This window comes from Copadichromis virginalis, unplaced genomic scaffold (assembly GCF_057382275.1).
Source record: "Copadichromis virginalis isolate Kocher_CV1m ecotype Utaka unplaced genomic scaffold, C_Virginalis_male_GT1.1 unmapped_scaffold_1, whole genome shotgun sequence".
NCBI lineage: Eukaryota > Metazoa > Chordata > Actinopteri > Cichliformes > Cichlidae > Copadichromis > Copadichromis virginalis.
The window spans coordinates 3,872,290-3,889,158 of record NW_028188589.1 but is presented as its reverse complement, the minus strand read 5'-3'; the positions used below and the strand labels follow the sequence as shown (position 1 = coordinate 3,889,158).

Sequence of the window (16,869 nt, the reverse complement as noted above, 5' to 3'; positions counted from 1 at the left end):
CAGCTGGAACAGAATACTTTATGAATGACCCACCACTCTGAACTTTAGTCCACACAACATCCACTTCTTTACGATCAAGGGGCATATCATCCACGAACTCTTCACCAATTATAGGTTTGACTTTATCTGATTAACTGAGACTTTGTCCACAACTCCATGATCCCAAAACGTTGATGCTGTTCATATGAATGCAGCGATTTCAGTGGGAGAAACATTTCACTGGTGTTCAGAGCTGAACTACCAACAGGTTGATGATCAAAGCCAGAAACTTGGAGATGTTTCAGGTGACTGAGTTGATCGTACAGACAACTGGTCTTAAAGGTTCACTCTGTTTACACATACAGATCAGTATTTAAGGTTTGACTCTCATCATCCACTGGGGCACAAACTGGGCGTCATCAGGACACAACAACACAGAACAAACACCATCCCCACAGACACAGCAGCCAGCGAAGCAGAAGAACTTCACATCAAGAAGGTCCTGAGTAAATGTGAACGCTGGTTTGAGGGCGGAGTCAAGGAGGCCATTTATGTGAAAAGGAAAGACCATCTCTGAATGGAGGAGGGGCCTAAGGGTACATTTGTCACCATCTTACATGCTGTGATTTCAGCCATTCCCCAGCTCTCTGTGAACTGGACTCATGACCATTGATCAACAACCATTGATCAATGGTCCTGACAATATGCGTACCAATGATCAATGAACTGACCTCCCAGCCCATTGTTCCTTCAGTGGGCTGGTTTCAGTCATACAAATGTCCTGTTTATGAGATTGAAACCTGCAGTCAGCTGAGACTGAAGAAGTCACCTGATGATGATGAAACGTTTCTCCCACTGAAAACATCCAGATGAACAGAATCAAGCTTTTTGGGATTTACGTACCTGGATGATTGAGCATCAAGACACAACTCTCTGACTTTTCTCAGATGAATAAATCCTCTCCTCCAGCTTTGTTTACATCTACCAGCCCTGTGGCGCTGCCCAGGGAAATAATCTATGTGAGAGGTGGAAAGTCATACAGGTGTCTGCTCCTGCCTTCAGTTATTTTATCTACTGTGTGTCAACTGGCTGAACCTCCTCCAACTGTCTACTGTCTCCCTAAACTCAACAATGACTTAGTGATCTATCCATTCTCTGACCAAACACATCCTGCTGCAGGAGGTTAACATAGCAGCCAATGATGATCCCACTCACTGTGAACAACACATTTGGACCTGATTTGCTGCTCTGGTTTACACGTGAACTTTGACTGCTGTCACCAAGTTGAGAGGCTCTACAGAAAAACTGGACTTGTCCATAAAAATCATAAACTACATTACAAGGACAGCATTGCTCAATCAACTCTAATTACTACTGACATGTTATCTCTTCTAACTAAGGTACAGACACTCAAACTTGCTGCTTTCAGTGAGAAGTCAAATGTCTGAATATGAGCTGGAAGCTGCTGAGAGTCCTCCCTCCTTCCCGTGGGGTTTACTTTCTCTACTACTTTCACTATAAACACGCCCCTTTCATGCACCTGCAGAGGGCCACCAGCAGATGGAGCTGTCTTAAACAAATCCACTTGGATAGTTAGCTGTAGATGATTTTCTCAGTATGATTGTAGGACTTTGAGTTATTCTTTAGATTTATTTAAACTCTTATATTGTGCACAAGTGTTGAGCGACCCATAATTTCTCTGTACTTTTCATAAGAGCAGCCAGACTTTCAGCTAGTTTTTCTTTTTTAAGAGATCAAAGATATTGAAGAAACAGTTATTCAGCTTCATTCCCACTGATCTCGACTACAAACTGTTTCACTTTGGTTTCTGTTTAAAGCCTCGATGTTTAAAACGTTTCCCTGTGATCACATTTGCACCGTCTGATTTCAAAGTTTGTTTCTTTTGGTCATTTAGTCCACAGAGTCCTTGGTGTTCTGAAAGGGACCTATAAATAAATGCATTATTATTAATAATAAAGTAGTTGTTGTACATGTACAGACCATAAATATGGAGTCCAGCTGTGTTTGATGCTGCTGGGCAGACTGACCACTGGGAACCTCTGAGCTCTGCTGCTCCACTCTGTGGAAGAACCATGAAGGATTAGATCAACACAGGATAAAGATCCAGGAGTTTCTGCTCAAATAACTTCATCTGAATCAAGTCTGTCAAGTTTTAGACTCTCAGATTCTGAAGATATATTTTCTGTTTTCTATGAACTTTCTTTCATCAGTGATGGAAGTGATGATGCTGCAGAAGCTCAGAGGAAACTTTGAGAAAACTGTGATGAACCATCAACTAATGCTCTCAGGAGGCCAAAGGTCCCTGAATGTAACTGTGCAGTAGATTCATCGAGTGTTTGAAACCTGACCACTTCCATATGTTTTCATTCTAACACAAGAAGTCCTTTTCTCATTGCTTTGATTTGAGTTTTCATTTGAGTTTTCCGAGTCTCGTATTTGGAGTCGAGTCTAATCAATGATCTGACAGAAGAACATTAAAAAGGATTTACCAGTGCTGTCAAAATTAACATGTAGGGTTAGGGTTAGGGGTTCATCTGTTATCATGATTAACATGATAAAAACCTTTAACACGACACATCTGGAGAGCAGAACGACTCAAAATCCCTGAAATGTTTCTATCAACGCACTTCGAGCAGTTTGTCCGAGTAGAGTTACCTTTGCACACGTGCAGATGTGCAGCACATCTGTTAGTGACGGCAGCTGAACCAATCAGCTCAATATGGAAGATGACAAACACACACTGACCTCTCGATGGAAAGTTTGAGTATTAAAAAAATAACAAGACGGACCAGCCGACCAACATGAAGGATTCTGCACATCGTGACAGAAGGAATTTTCTTTTCACCGAAGCACTTCCAGCTTAAAATATCACAACGATGCAAAGCACTGATGACACAACTGCCAAGTGGACAAACTGCAGACCTGTTAGTGTTGTTAATAACATAGTTTTGGTTCCTCGTGTCAAAGACTTGAAGAAGAGTGACAGAGAGTGTTAGACTGCTGCAGGATCAGTGCCACCTCCACAGACCTGTGAAGAAAATGATTGTTTGACAGATGGGCTCAGATTCAGGATCAGCTGAGGAGTTTGTGGCTGACAGAATCCTGCAGGTACAGAGCAGAGCCCATCATTAGCATGCAGGACTGTCCCTGGGGGGGTCGGCTCATTCAGGAGGTTAATCAATGTTTACATGTTCAATAAACATGTTAAGTGTGTAAATTTGCCCTTTTCTCTCGAGTCTGTTTGCTCATGAAATGAACTTTGATTCGTTTACATTAAAAATGATGTTTAATGGTGATTAATCCAAATGAATCCACAGTAACCCTGTGATGAGTCTGATTAAACATTTTCATTAACAGCAGTAATATAGATTATATATTATTATATATTAGTGCACACTTAGCTTTTAGTATATATGTTTGTTACAAAGTTGTATTTACAGCAGAGAAGCTGAGTTAAAGACTGAAAACTATTCAAAGTCTCTTTGAATTGAAGCGTTTAACATTCTTTGTGTTTATTCTGCATTGACTTCATTATATGGTGTAAACGTCTGTTACAGGCTTAAATATAAAGTTGGAAAAATGTAACTGCAGCTATTGATCAAGTAATTGTGATTAATCAGGATTAATGACAGAAGATTGTGTCATTAATTAGTCATGTTTTAATCTACTGACAGCACTAGTGTTCACTCTTGTGCCTCCAACTGTTTTACGCCCTTTCAACACCTTCGTGGTCAAAAGTGTACACGCACAAAATCTACAATAAAATCCTCACGCAGCAATAGGACAGACACACAATCCATTTATCTCTGTGTCTCAAACACACACACGTGTATTCAAAGCCTCGATTTGTTCATATTTCATCTGTTGTGTTTTTATCTTCAGCGTTTTCAGTGTTGCTGCATTTACACCAAAAATGTTTCCATTGATGAATCAGATTGATTTGAATGTGTTTCATCCATACAAATCCCTCCCTGGTGGTCACATGACTCTATAACATAACAGGAGTCATGTGACAAGAGTTTCATGCTGTAAAATGTCAAAATGGTTGAATGTGGTGGAGTAAAAATGTGAGATATCAACTACTTTTCTTCAATATGAAATGTTTGCAGGGCCTGACAGGAAGTGGACGGACGCTCTGATCACTTCCTGTTTGCTGAAGTGGGTTTTCAGTTGTTTAGAAACCAAAGGCTTGTTTTAAAAGACAGTTTAAATGGGACTGAGGGAACGACGTGTTTGTAGTTTATATCCAACAACATCGAGCAGTTTAATCAAAGAGTTCATGTTGCTAACAGCTCACCTCTCTGCAGCAGACACAGGCTGGACTTTAAAATGAAGGGGAGGATCTTTAGACCGGTCACTCTGTAAGGACACAGAGCTGGGTGGTTTCTGATTGACGCTAAAAGTAAGTGAACATGAAACATGTGTCACATCCAATGTGTCCAATACATAAAAAGTATAAATAAAGTATAAATTGTTAAATAGTAAAAGCTGATTAAAATTTCAAACATTTTAATACTGACATGAACTTACTTTTCGTCAGATGACTTTTTTTGCCCTAAATTACGAAAGAAATGCTTCACCCGCTTGCTCTTAGAGGACACAGAGCTGGGTGGAGGTCCAGGCTGGTTCCTGTGAATAATGATGGAGCAGTGATGTGAGTGCTGAGCTGTGACATGGAGAAGAGTCATGGACAGTTAGAGATGGTCATCTCACCTCTGAGCTTTGGTCTGGCTCTCATGTTCCCCACACAGAGTGCTTTTAGAGGGAGGGACTCCCTCCTCTCTGTCCTCACACTGATCCATGCTGCTCAATTCAGCTCACACACACTTTCTACCTGCAGAGGAAACACAAATCATTCATGTGCACATCAGCTGAAATCCTCCTTTCATCATGTGTGCTGTCCAAATATCAGCTGCTTCTTTCCTGCTTCATCTCAGTGTCAGCTGGATGCAGTCAGACAGCAGTGTGAGGCAGAGGAAGCTGCCATCAGCTGCTCTGCTATCAGGCCACTAGATGGAGCCTGAAGCACACACGATGCATTCACTGACACACACTGATTCACTGCTAATGAGAAGCTTTTTCCATCCAGTAATTCATCATCCATCAGCTCTGCTGCTGCTCTCAGTCCTGGACTCTGATCACAAACTAAAAGCAGCTTTTTAACTCGTGTCTGTAAGAACTCTTAGTGTTAGCTTAGCTTTACCTTAGTGTTAGCTTAGCGTTAGCTTAGTGTTAGCATGCTGTGTGCTAGCTTAGCGTCAGAGCTCTGCAGGTGTCTCGTGTGTAAATATTAATCACAGTGACAGTAAAGGAGGTAAAGGGCTGTGACGTCATCACGTACGCTGCGTCCTCTGTGGGCTCTGAGTGAACTCAAAGTACAAACTACAAGTACACAAACACGAACGTAGCTCAGAGTGGCGGACACACTCGGCCTCGTTGGTCCAGCTGTGAGTCCGTTACCGTGAACTATGGAGCGGCAGATTTGTGCTGAACTAAGCTGCACACAGCTGATGTTAGCCAGGAAACATTACACACTGACTTTAATGGAGAGACCGGAAATACAAACACACACAGTTTGTTGTGTGAAGAAATCAAACACGAGCTGAACAAACAGTAAAGTTCCTAAAGACAAACTGTTAAAGGAGGAAACGAAGCAAACTTACAGTTTCTTCACACACCAACAACAAGCTCCACTCCACACCTGGACACTAAACACGGACACACAGGTGAGCTGCTTCCTGGAAGGAGGCGGGGCTCCACCTGAAACTCAGCACAGGTGGGAGGGGCTCAGCTCTGTGTGTGCTGATGTGTTAACTTTAAAAATATGCCGTCTGACTGCTCAGACTGAGTCAGAGTAAAGTTCACATGCTGACGTGTGGAGACATGAAACCTTGTTGTAGCTGCAGGTGTGAACACACTGATCCCAGATCAGCTCTGCTGTATTTGTAACATGAACATTTCTGCTGCAAAGCTTCAAATGTTCAGCATGTTTCTCTGTTTCCAGTCTATAGATCCAGTCACACTTTCTACCTTCACCTGTGCAGTAAAGACTGAGAGCAGAGCTGAAAGCAAGCGTCCAATCAGTGAGCAGCATCAACACCTGAGCTTCATTCAGACTCTGTTATTGAAGATGTTGTTGGTACAAAGTTCATCTGCTGCTCACATGAATCCATGAAAGATTTATTTCACTGATGTTTCTTCAAAGCTCATTTCAACCTGTTGAAGTCATGAATGAAAGTGCAGACTGAGAGTGGATCACATGATGTTTGAGGTGTGTCATGTGACATGTTCAGTATTGTCACACATGTCTAGATTGTCCCTGATATCATAACTGCTCAAACACTGATGATTATATTTGAAGAATTATTCCTGATGGCAGCAAAGTTTGAATGGAGCTCTCTGTCTGTGCTGATTTGTCGCCCTCTGGAGGTCAAAGCACAAACTGCATGATGTCACTGTAACCACCACAGAGACAGGAAGTGTTTTTATGACTGAAACACTGAAATGATGCTAACGGCTGTCGTTAGGCTCACTGACAGCAGTGCTGATGTGTTCATGTCAAACACTGGCTCAGGTCAGACTCCTTCATCCTTCTCCAGCGTGAGGCCGCCCTCAGACCCACAGGAGCCCTGACCTTTGACCTCCTGACCCTAACCATTTTAGTCTTGTTGCATCTTTAAATGCAAATCCATCCAAACTGTAGCCGAGCAAAAGAAGCTGGAAGTTGTTCTATGAATGATGTTGTCGAAGGAGCTTGGAAAGAAAAGCGTCTGGACTTCTTTAAGTTGCTTGAAGAGGGACATGGACGTCTTAACGCCCACTCACATCCTGGGACATTTGATCACAGGAAATCACATGATAGCGTGGGGCTAGATCTCACAATGGGTTCACCCAAAACCTTGGCTGATTGAGACCCACACCCGTTTTCACGGAGGAGGAGGAGTTTCACATCCTGAACATGTGACAGCCTGGTTTAAAGGGACCAAAAGTAACTGGACACCTGATTCAGTTCAGGTTTATTCATCCGCTCCAAACCACAGCAGCAGTCACCTCCAGGGAACCAGCTGATCCATGTAACTGGGGACAGACCACAGCCCAGAGCACTGGTTCATGATGTGTTTGTGGACTGTAGGTTGTTTGGATAGAGATGAGATGTACTCAGCAGTCTGTCTCTAATGTTTAATGAAATGTTCTGAAGATGATAATAACTTGTGATTTTCTTTTGAATGAATCTTTAATCGTGTTGTAGGGCCTCTGACTCTCATGAAGATTTTCACATCAATGTGCTTTTCACAAAGATATTAACAATGAAAATGACGTGCAGCCCTGAACTACTCATGCGTTAACTCAGCGGTTCCCAACCCCCGGGTCACGGACCGGTCCGTGAGTCGTTTGGTACCGGGCCGTGAGAGTCGAGGCTCGGTGTGAAATTGATGGTTGATAGGTTTGTAGCATAAACCTGTTCGCTGGATCGTTCAATCCAGCTACACAGCAAAGCAAGACACGAGTAGTTCTTTATGTTTCTCGTGCACGGGAGAGACCTGGACCAATGCCGTTCCTTCGCTTGACCACAGTCGCTCTCGTCCGTTCCCTCGTAACACTGCTCTTTTATTGAGGTTACATGAATATACATAGGTTCATTAACATACACGTGAACAAAGGTACCAGTCTGTATGTTATGTAGGTGTGTGTGTGTGTGTGTGTGTGTGTGTGTGTGTGTGTGTGTGTGTGTGTGACCCCATAAACGACTTCCCTAAACCTGCTGGTCTGGAAGTCCAGCAGTTCATCTAAACAAAAGGCACTTAGACTAAAACAGACATCCTACCACAAAACAATAAGAAGGTAGCACCTCTCCCATGATCCCAGGACGTGGGTGTGAATGCCAGAACACTCTGGAGTCACACAAAGTCTTTAAAGACTACTATCATTACACAATTGGTTCTACACCTCTGAGCATATATGGTTAGATATTCCCCAATAACAATGACAATGATAAAATATAAATCCAACAATGGTTTTCAGGGTTTTTATCGTTAACTTCGTTTCCCTGGGTCTTTTCCCGTGTTGTAGTCGTGTGTCTTATTTTGAAAGAAATGTTTACGCGTTACCATAGCGACCAGAGAGCATTAAGGGTGCAGACAGGTGCATCCAACAACATTTTATTTTCCCTTATTTGATTTATGGACCTAACTGTATGAACTGGACTTTGGCTTTAATGCTGCTCCTCTTCATCATTGCTGTGTTGCATTTCCATCATTCTGCTGCTGGATTCACTGCAGGCTTTAACAAACACTCCTTTGGGTCCAGGCCCAGCCACGTGTTTGTAAGCTGCTGTGCTCCTCACAAATAAAGCCTGAAGCAGCTCAGACTGTTAGAAGCAGCACTGAGCCCTGTTACAGTTATAGTGTTAGAGCAGCGGCTGCAGCCTACAGCATTTAAACTAGCTGACAGTAAACACATCAGTCCAGATGTTACCACATTACTTTGTGATGCTGAGAGTTAAAGGAGACTGGCTGATTAAAATCCCATTCCTTACATCACCGTCCTCTGCTCTGACTGCTTTCATTTAATCACAATCAGAATACTTTTTTGATCCCCAGGGGAAATTATTTAGGTTACAGTGCTGCAGCACAAACAGGAACAAAGACACAACACACTAAGTAAGAAATAGCACAATATACACAATATATACATGCATACATATGAGTCACTTATAAGTAACATGTGAGTGCTGGGGTCTATGACAGCAGGCAGGTCTGTATTTATGTCCAGGCTGACATGAACAGCTAGTAGTTCAGGGTTCAACACTCAGGAAAGTGTGTGACCTTCCACACTGACAGAAGATGCTAAACATGACTTTAAACTGTTGTTTGTTAAAGCCTCACAGATCTGAGAGCAGGGCTCAGTGGGTACATGAGCCTTTATACATGAAGGCTTTCTGTTTCCAGGAGAGGAAACATGTGATCCAGCTGTGTTTGGTCACATGGATCTGCTCTGCATGGATCACCTGACTAAAACATGTTGTTATTATTGTTCTTACAGTCTTAAATCGGTACATCAGGTGGGTCACATGACACCCGGGGGTGACAGCAACATCTTTCCTCTTTAGAAAGCTGCTCTCTGTCCCAGGAGCTGTTGTCACAGTAACAGCAGGAACAGGAAGTCACATGCTCTCTGCTCTGTGATTGGCTGCTTCTTATCTCAGCTTCCTGCAGAGGGTGGGGTCTGCTGATAACGCACACCAACAGAAGTGTGACTTTCACTTCCTGTTTATTGCTGTTGTTCTTGAAGCTCTCAGGCGATGCTGCAGCGCCCCCTGCTGACACAAACTCCTCCCTCTGTCTCAGAGGTCACAGGTCAGCCTGCTGCAGAGGGTCTGCCTGTTCATGGACTTCCTGTTACAGAGACGGGTCTCAGTGTCAACACTGGTTTCTGATTGGACGGTGTGGAAACCCAGCTTCCTCCAGCCGAGTGATGTGTGGATTCATCACTCTCTGTGGATCAGTGTAAGTCTGTGTGTGGGTCAGCTGCAGGACTTGTTTGACCTTTGACCCTGGCAGACAGAGCTGGTTACTGCTGTGTGACTCCTGCCGTCGCTCCACTTTAAATTTTACTTAAAATAAGTCCTGACATGGCCCCGCCCCCTCTGACCTGCTGCTCCTGGATGTGCTGAGGACACAGCGGAGGCTCAGAGGGGGCGGGGCTTTTCCCGTGGCGGTAACCAAACTGCATTAGGTCACTGCACTGCCAGTGTTTAACCACACCTCTTCTGACTGACCTTTGACCTCTGACATGTTGATTCGATCCTTATTTAATGACGTCTTTTATCTAGTGATTTAATTCTGTGTATTTATATATGATGGTGTTCCTGAGTTCAGCCTCAGCTGATATCCACAGACGCTCCTATTGGCTGGTTTTAAAAACACATTTTTCCATTAAAGAGACTCTTTTAAAAACACGTCTGCCTGAAATTCACATTTCATTGATTTTGGGGGATTTTAACAGAGAGATAGAACTTTATGAATCCCTCATGTTTATCCTCCAGGAAATCCAGTTTGTAGCAGCAGAACACCGACAAATCTTTACACAGCACAGAATTAGGATATCAAATAAAGGGGAATAAGAGAATATGAATATAAGCATAAATATGTACATATATACACAGACCTCACACAGAGACAGCAGCTACACTGTGTGTGGATGTGATCCACAGTCACAGCTGTGGGTTTCAGTCAGTGTGTCTCTAACTTCATGGTCACATTTCAAAGCTTATTGGAGCCAGAAGATGTTCAAGTAAAAGATTTATTGCTGTACTCGTCTACCAGGATAACAGGAGGTTCATAAAGCTGTGTCATACTTCAGCTTTACATCATGCAGTAGTAGTTTATTAAACCCCCCAAAATATGACTATCCAGAGTTGGGACCAGGAAGCAGAGTTGCAGTCTTACACGCCTCTCTGCAGCTTCTCTCCTCCTGCTACCCCCCCAAAAACCCATCTCCATAGAGACTGTGTCAGCTCCCAAACAGACAAAAAACAAACTAAAAACCAGCAACAAACAACTTAAACATAAACAATCACAAAGAAAGAACAATACAGTATCCACATCTGAACCAAAGAGTAAAACTGTCATGACCCTGTGCCTTCTCGGCTGACTCTGTATGGCTACAAGTGTTTTTGTTGTGCTGCATCTCTCTCTCTCCCCTGCACTGCGCTCTACCGGGGCGGAGTCATGACGGCTCCAGCCCCTGGCTCGGACACCTGCAAGCAATCATCTCACTCACTTCTTAAGGCGGCTGCTGAGAGTGCTTCCTCGCTGGATTATTGTGTAACACTCGTCAGTGTCATCACTTATCTGAGCCGTTTTTCGAGTTTCTGTCGTGCCACTACTCACCTGCCTTTCCTCTCTGTGCCAGGATTCTCGCCAGCCTGAGGACCGCCGTTGGTGAGCTAAAGCCGGAGTCCGAGCTACCTGAGCTTCAGTGGATGTTGTACATAGCCCTCTTCTTCCCGTGCCTGTGCTTCCCGGAGACCCTCTTCCTGTGCCCCCTCACCTGTATATATTCGCACCTGGTGTCTGTGTGTGTCAATAAATCACGAACTTAAGTGACGGTCTGCCTCCGAGTCCCTCCTGAGCCTGACAAAAACAGTGAAATGTGGATTATTAAACATTAGGTCTCTCTCCTCCAAGTCTCTGTTAGTACATGTTAGTAAAAACATTTCTGCATTTTACCCATATTTTATTTTTAACTCAAAATCAAAGATTCCAGATTCTCCTACATGTTGGTTTTGAATCAGATAGGACGACAGATTTCAGGTGGCCCTGTGTCTTTCTCTATTACATTTGCCACTGTGTAACTCAAAGTTATTTAAGGACTAGTTTATTTCAATGGATGAGTTTACTGACTGACGCGCAGAAGAAATAGTTCTTTATGGAGCCTAGATGGTGTGAATGATGAGACCAAAGACTGCAATATCTTGTACCAAAAATATATTGAATAAATGGAGGAAAGGGGAAATGGAACAAAATAATTAACACAACACACAACATAAATGCCCACAATTAAATAATAAATCAATGCTGTGATCTTTCTGTGCAAAAGTCCTTTTTGGTCCTCTTCTTTTTAAAGTTCACTTTTAAGGTATTCCTCCTTAGAGTCCAGCTTCATACAAATGGGGAAATATGTCCGTAATCCAAAGACGGCTAAGTGGGGGAAAGAGGGGAAACAAAGAATGGTCCTACCGGCTCGCCACTTCAATATGAAGAAGATTAATTCAAAGGGAGGGAACAAAACCTGACCTGTAGGTCAGAAAAACGTCCATTAGCACATCAAGTTCGATTCAGATTACCGGTAAACAAATATATTTTTCTGCAAGCCTATGTAACAATGCAAATCATCATCAACCAATGTACAACAGTTAAATTATTAATCATCTTGGCTACGTAGCTTAATCTATACATTCCAGTAGCGTTCGCTACAAACAATACAAAAACAACAATAAAGGAAAACAGCTGTCTAACAGACAGCATAGCCGAATTCAAGGCAACACATAACAATAATCATTCAATCGCACTTTGTTTCAAAGTAAGCCCATTAAAATGCTTAAGTAAATAAAAGTGTTCAAAAACAGCGGTTTTTGAGCCGGAGTTCTGCTCGCGGTGGGAACGCCGCCGCAAAAAGCCACTTTTTAATCGCGAAAACGATCGGCTGGTTACTGACAACCAAAAGGTTGTTTTTGGTAGATATTAAAGATCATGGGTGGGCGGGGCAAATGGAGCAGTTTTCTACAGTCGAGTAAAATTCCAGGAAAGAGCTGGGTGTGGCTTTCCTTTAAATCACATGATCAACAGCTTTAAGATGGAGGCAACTCGCTCAGTGTTTCCTGTTTCATTCTTAGACTGTGGCGATGGTAAGTAGCAGCTTTTCACTTGTTACCTGGCATCTTTTCAGCCACCAATGATAGTCATTGTATGTTATCAACATTTCACTAACTATGTTTTCTCTCATGTTTAAAATAGGCCGACCAAGAGCAAAATAGGTATGTCTGCAGACTCTGCTGTAGCCAAAGTTATCAGATCTCCTGTGTCTTTAAATCCCTAACTGCTCGATCATTATCATTTTAGAAGACAACAATTTCTCAAAGGAGGTTCAAAACTAATGCCTACAAGATTACCAAGAGGAGGGTTCGGGGCTCTTACATGACTCCGGGAAGTCAACACTTGGTGGATGAGGTGTGTTACCTTTGACACTTTTAAGACAGTCCTGTTTATCACTACTAACAATAAGCAAATATGTTTTCACTCAACAGATCCTTCACAGCATGTTGTTTCTGGGCAAAATCAACAACATCCCCTTTTCTCCAGAAGAAATCTTCCCTAATCCTTTTGTTTTGGGTTCTTTAATGAGAAGATATCCCAGGCCTTTTAAGTTGTATTCGACTCAGCTTCCCAGGCGAAGTCCCTTCTCCTGTGTGCTCGACATGGTAAGATAACTCTTCTCACATTTTCAGTCAATCTGACAAACTTCCAGTTTTTAGGAAAGTATAATGCAAAGTGCTTTTTTACTGAGAAATCCAAAGAAAATCCATACTGTACCTTATACTTCAACATATGCTTCTAGCTATACTTCTCCACCAAACACAGAGACTGCAGGAGAGCTGGAGACTTGCTTCAGAATTTGTTAGTTCTAAATAATGTCTAACAGACTCATTATTGGAGATGCTTACAGTCTTCAAGGCGTATATGATGCTGTCACTGTGTAGCTGCTGGATCTGTTAAGCTCAAAGACTCTAAATTCAGCGTGTTTTGACAGCCCGGCATAGCAAAATAGAAAAAAAAAGGTCAATTAGCAAATTGAATTATAAATTAGTGAGAACAAAGATGGATTTTTGCTTATTGATTTAAAATTAAATAGATTTTTGTGACTTGTTTCACCCCCTATCTTAAAATGTCTAAATCAAAAGCATCCAATGGTCCTGCATAGTTAAACAAGTCAAGCAGCGAAACAAACATGTTGATCAACTTTCTATGAAAAACAACTATATAATCAGGTGCAACACTTTGACCAGATCTGTAACTGTTTTCAGATCGTCCTGCAAAATAACTCAGAGAATGAAGAGCAAATAAAGCAGAGTCTGCAAGATCTCCTCACAGACTTGGACTTAGAAGAGAATAATAAAAAAACAGCTTTCGTCTCGTCCACCATCTGCATTTCTCAAAAATCCCAAACCAACAAATCAGAAAGGTACTGCGGAGTCTCCATGTCCACCAAAGGTCCTAACGCTGGGAAAATTATGATTGCTGCCTCCTGTCTTAGCAAATGGCATAAATATGTATCTGGTGCGGTGATGACCTATTATCCAAACACAGTCCAGAAAGATTACTTTGATGGAACAATTGAAGTACCTGGAAATATCAGGTGTGAGGCTTTTTGTCTCCGTGATGGTGCCAGAATGAAGCCTTGCAGATCATGTAAGAATTTGTTTGGCTTGAACACAGAAGACCTCAGAGAGTGGCCATATGGTAACTGTGCTGAAGCTGAGAGCCTGAGCAATTTGCTTGAAAATGAGAGAGAAGTTGAAACACATGTGGATGAATACTCAGCTGAAAAGGATAACAGGCAGAGAGCTGAGGATGAGGTTGGTAGGGTTCTTAGAACTGTGTTGCAAAGGATTCGGTTTAACTGGACAGGTGAATTTTACAACCCAGAACAAGAGTGAGATTTCATGAAATCATTTGCATTCATCATTCTGATAAATCAAAGATTCTCTGCTCTGACAGCATCTGTGTGGATTTTCTGTAATCACAGAGACGTGTATAAGCACGTTTACTTTCCATCTCCATGTAATTGTCACATTTAATAATTAAAACTGGCTTCTATGGGTTTTTGTTTGTTTGCTTACATATCTAGTGTTTAATGCAATATGAAGCATTATTAGACAGCATTTATTGGGAAGAATCCCATATTTATACTGGTCTGTACCCAGGGTACACAGAAAATAAAAACACATGTTTTCTTATTATGATCCCAAATATAATTTACTTAAGCAAAAGCACTACATGTGTAGTTATATTTATAGCAGTTACTGTTGAGCTTTAAATGTATCATCTTAAATGTTTATATGCTGATTATATTGCTTTATATAAGAAAGGCCTAACTCTGAGTACACTCTGTGCCAAAAAGTGCTGACAGGAAACTGCATGCTTTTGCAGAAACGTGCTTTTGCAGCTAGAAAGTGAAGCTGATATATATCAGTTTTAATTAGTTTTTACCAACTGCTTGCTAGGGCAATCCCACGAGTTTGGTGTTTTTGTATTGAACATGATTCCAAGTGCTTTCTATAACACATAGCAGAGGTGCCACAACAAAGACTGAGAAGAGGACAGGAAGAGACAGTGAAAGAGATGCACTCCTTCGCCATTCATGTTAAAGCGTTGCATAGCTTTAATTTTAGAGAGTGTTGCATAACTTTAGTCATTTTTCTACCACAGGTGAAGCCAAGAATTGTGAAGCTCTCTTTTGGCCAAATACCAGAATCTGTAAGAAGAAGAAAAAACAAACAATCAAATAGGTCATTATTAAGAGAACAACAATCTCTTGATGATTATCCACAGTGTCTTTGATAACTCTGAGATACAAACTGTCAAGTATATACACATCCCAGCAAACAATAGCTGTGTTTGACTAAAGCGATTAATAACAAGGACAGAGCTACAATCACTACAGTCAAACATAAAGGGCTTAATCCTGAATCCAAGTCTGAGCTGTGATGCCGTTGGTGCTGAAAGCTGCTCAGATCCTGAAGCTGCACGTTTTGTCTCTCTCTAACCAAACCAGCAGCAAAAGAAGACACATTTCGCTTGACATAAACATTGTCATGAATTCCCTCTTACTTTTGCTGGTTTGCTTCCACCACCATTAAAACACACACAGAAAAACAACACAGCACAGCTCTCTGCCTCTCTCAGTGTACTTTAAGAACACCGTTTCCCATCTCAAATCTCTGTTTTTGGCATTATTCGCTTGCTTGTTATGAAGCAGTCTACCGTTGTTTACAGCCATTTTTTTTTAATGACTTCCGACAAGACAGCCTCATTTCTGCTGTTCAATACCAAATTTTATTTATTTTTTTCAAATTAAGTGAAACTGCAAAATGCTCTGCTGTGTCTCTATTAAAACCTCTTATTAAAACCTCTGAATCACTTCAGCAGCATCAGCCAATGTACATTTGTTGAGTCGTGGTTCTCGTCTGCTTTTGTTCTACTGCAGAATAATATTTTTAAGGTTATCTACTGTAAAAAGCTAGGCCAGGAAAATCTGCTTCATGGTTTTGTGTTTTATCCTCAGTTACTTTGACACAAAAGCATCTGCTGTGATGCTCACACCTCTGATGAAGTTTCACAAGTGTCAGTACTGATAAATGATCAGAATTATAATGTTTCTGACTCTCTGAGTAAGAATTAAATGGAATCTAATTGGGACCTTGTGAATTGGAATTGAACAGGTTCTAGAAATCAGTGATGATACTCAGCTCCAATACCCACCTATGATATTAGGCTTACGAACGCTGACTGGGTTTCATTTACCAGCTTTTTATCTTCTTCCTGCAGTTTCCTCCCCACATCACTCATCTTAACTTTTTTCCAGTCCTCCTCAGTGTAAACAGAACACACAACAATACAAAGAAAAGCTCAGGTGATTGATCTCTAACACTAGGCATCCCCAGTCTTATTCTTAGCAGTCTAACTTCTCACCATATCTTTGAAGGCCTCTCCATTGTAGTAGCGCTTGGATGCTGGATACTCTATCGTTTTGTCACATAGTTCCAGGAAACTGGAAGCCACCAGATGCAGCTCCTCTCCGTCATAGCCGTACAGCTTTTTGTCCTCACACGTCATCAGCACAAGCTCGTCACATGGACATGAGGTGCCCTTTACCACACCAATAACCTGCATTTTTACAATCTCGGGAAGGTAGAATTTTCCCCAGGCGTTAACTTCATCATCATCCCCGTTGTATTTGGTGTTCTCAAGCTCTTCTATCCACAGGTCAGCACCACTTGGCTTCTTCAGGTGAACGCACATGCTTTTGTTTTTGGAAACAAAACCTTTCACCCATTTCAGGTACTTTTCACCTGGAAAGAAGCAGACAAGGAAATATGGATGAATGTAGAAGTGTTGGAAAAGACAAATAGCAAGGTTATCCTACAGCAGTTTGTGAAAATGTTGTATCTTGAAATAAGCAGGCAAAATGAGGATCTCACTTATCTCATATGTTCTGATACCGACTTTCTTCAGTTAAAGGACAAAAAAAGGGCACACTGGAGGCTGACAGAGTGTGCAATGGTGGGAATCATTTTACAGAACTCAC

General features: G+C 41.9%; 1 protein-coding gene and 1 long non-coding RNA gene across 3 annotated transcripts; one reads left to right on the top strand and one right to left on the bottom strand.

Annotated features, from left to right (window-relative positions):
* Positions 1–11,474: 11,474 nt before the first annotated feature.
* On the bottom strand, positions 11,475–13,963 carry LOC146679585 (uncharacterized). Its single transcript, XR_014918549.1, has 2 exons — positions 13,905–13,963; positions 11,475–11,798 (listed from the first exon to the last, which is right to left on the bottom strand). It is a non-coding gene; the product is annotated as an uncharacterized LOC146679585 (long non-coding RNA).
* LOC146679584 (uncharacterized) lies at positions 11,938–14,232 on the top strand. 2 transcript variants are annotated; one of them, XM_085450236.1, is made up of 4 exons: positions 11,938–12,538; positions 12,624–12,731; positions 12,809–12,982; positions 13,586–14,232. In XM_085450236.1, exons 2-4 carry the CDS (start codon positions 12,699–12,701, stop codon positions 14,216–14,218), a joined length of 840 nt encoding a protein of 279 aa, XP_085306362.1. In that variant the 5' UTR covers positions 11,938–12,538; positions 12,624–12,698; the 3' UTR covers positions 14,219–14,232. The 2 variants fall into 2 exon arrangements, with proteins under 2 accessions (XP_085306362.1, XP_085306361.1); XM_085450235.1 differs by having other exon boundaries at positions 11,938–12,731.
* The last annotated feature ends 2,637 nt before the right edge of the window (positions 14,233–16,869 follow it).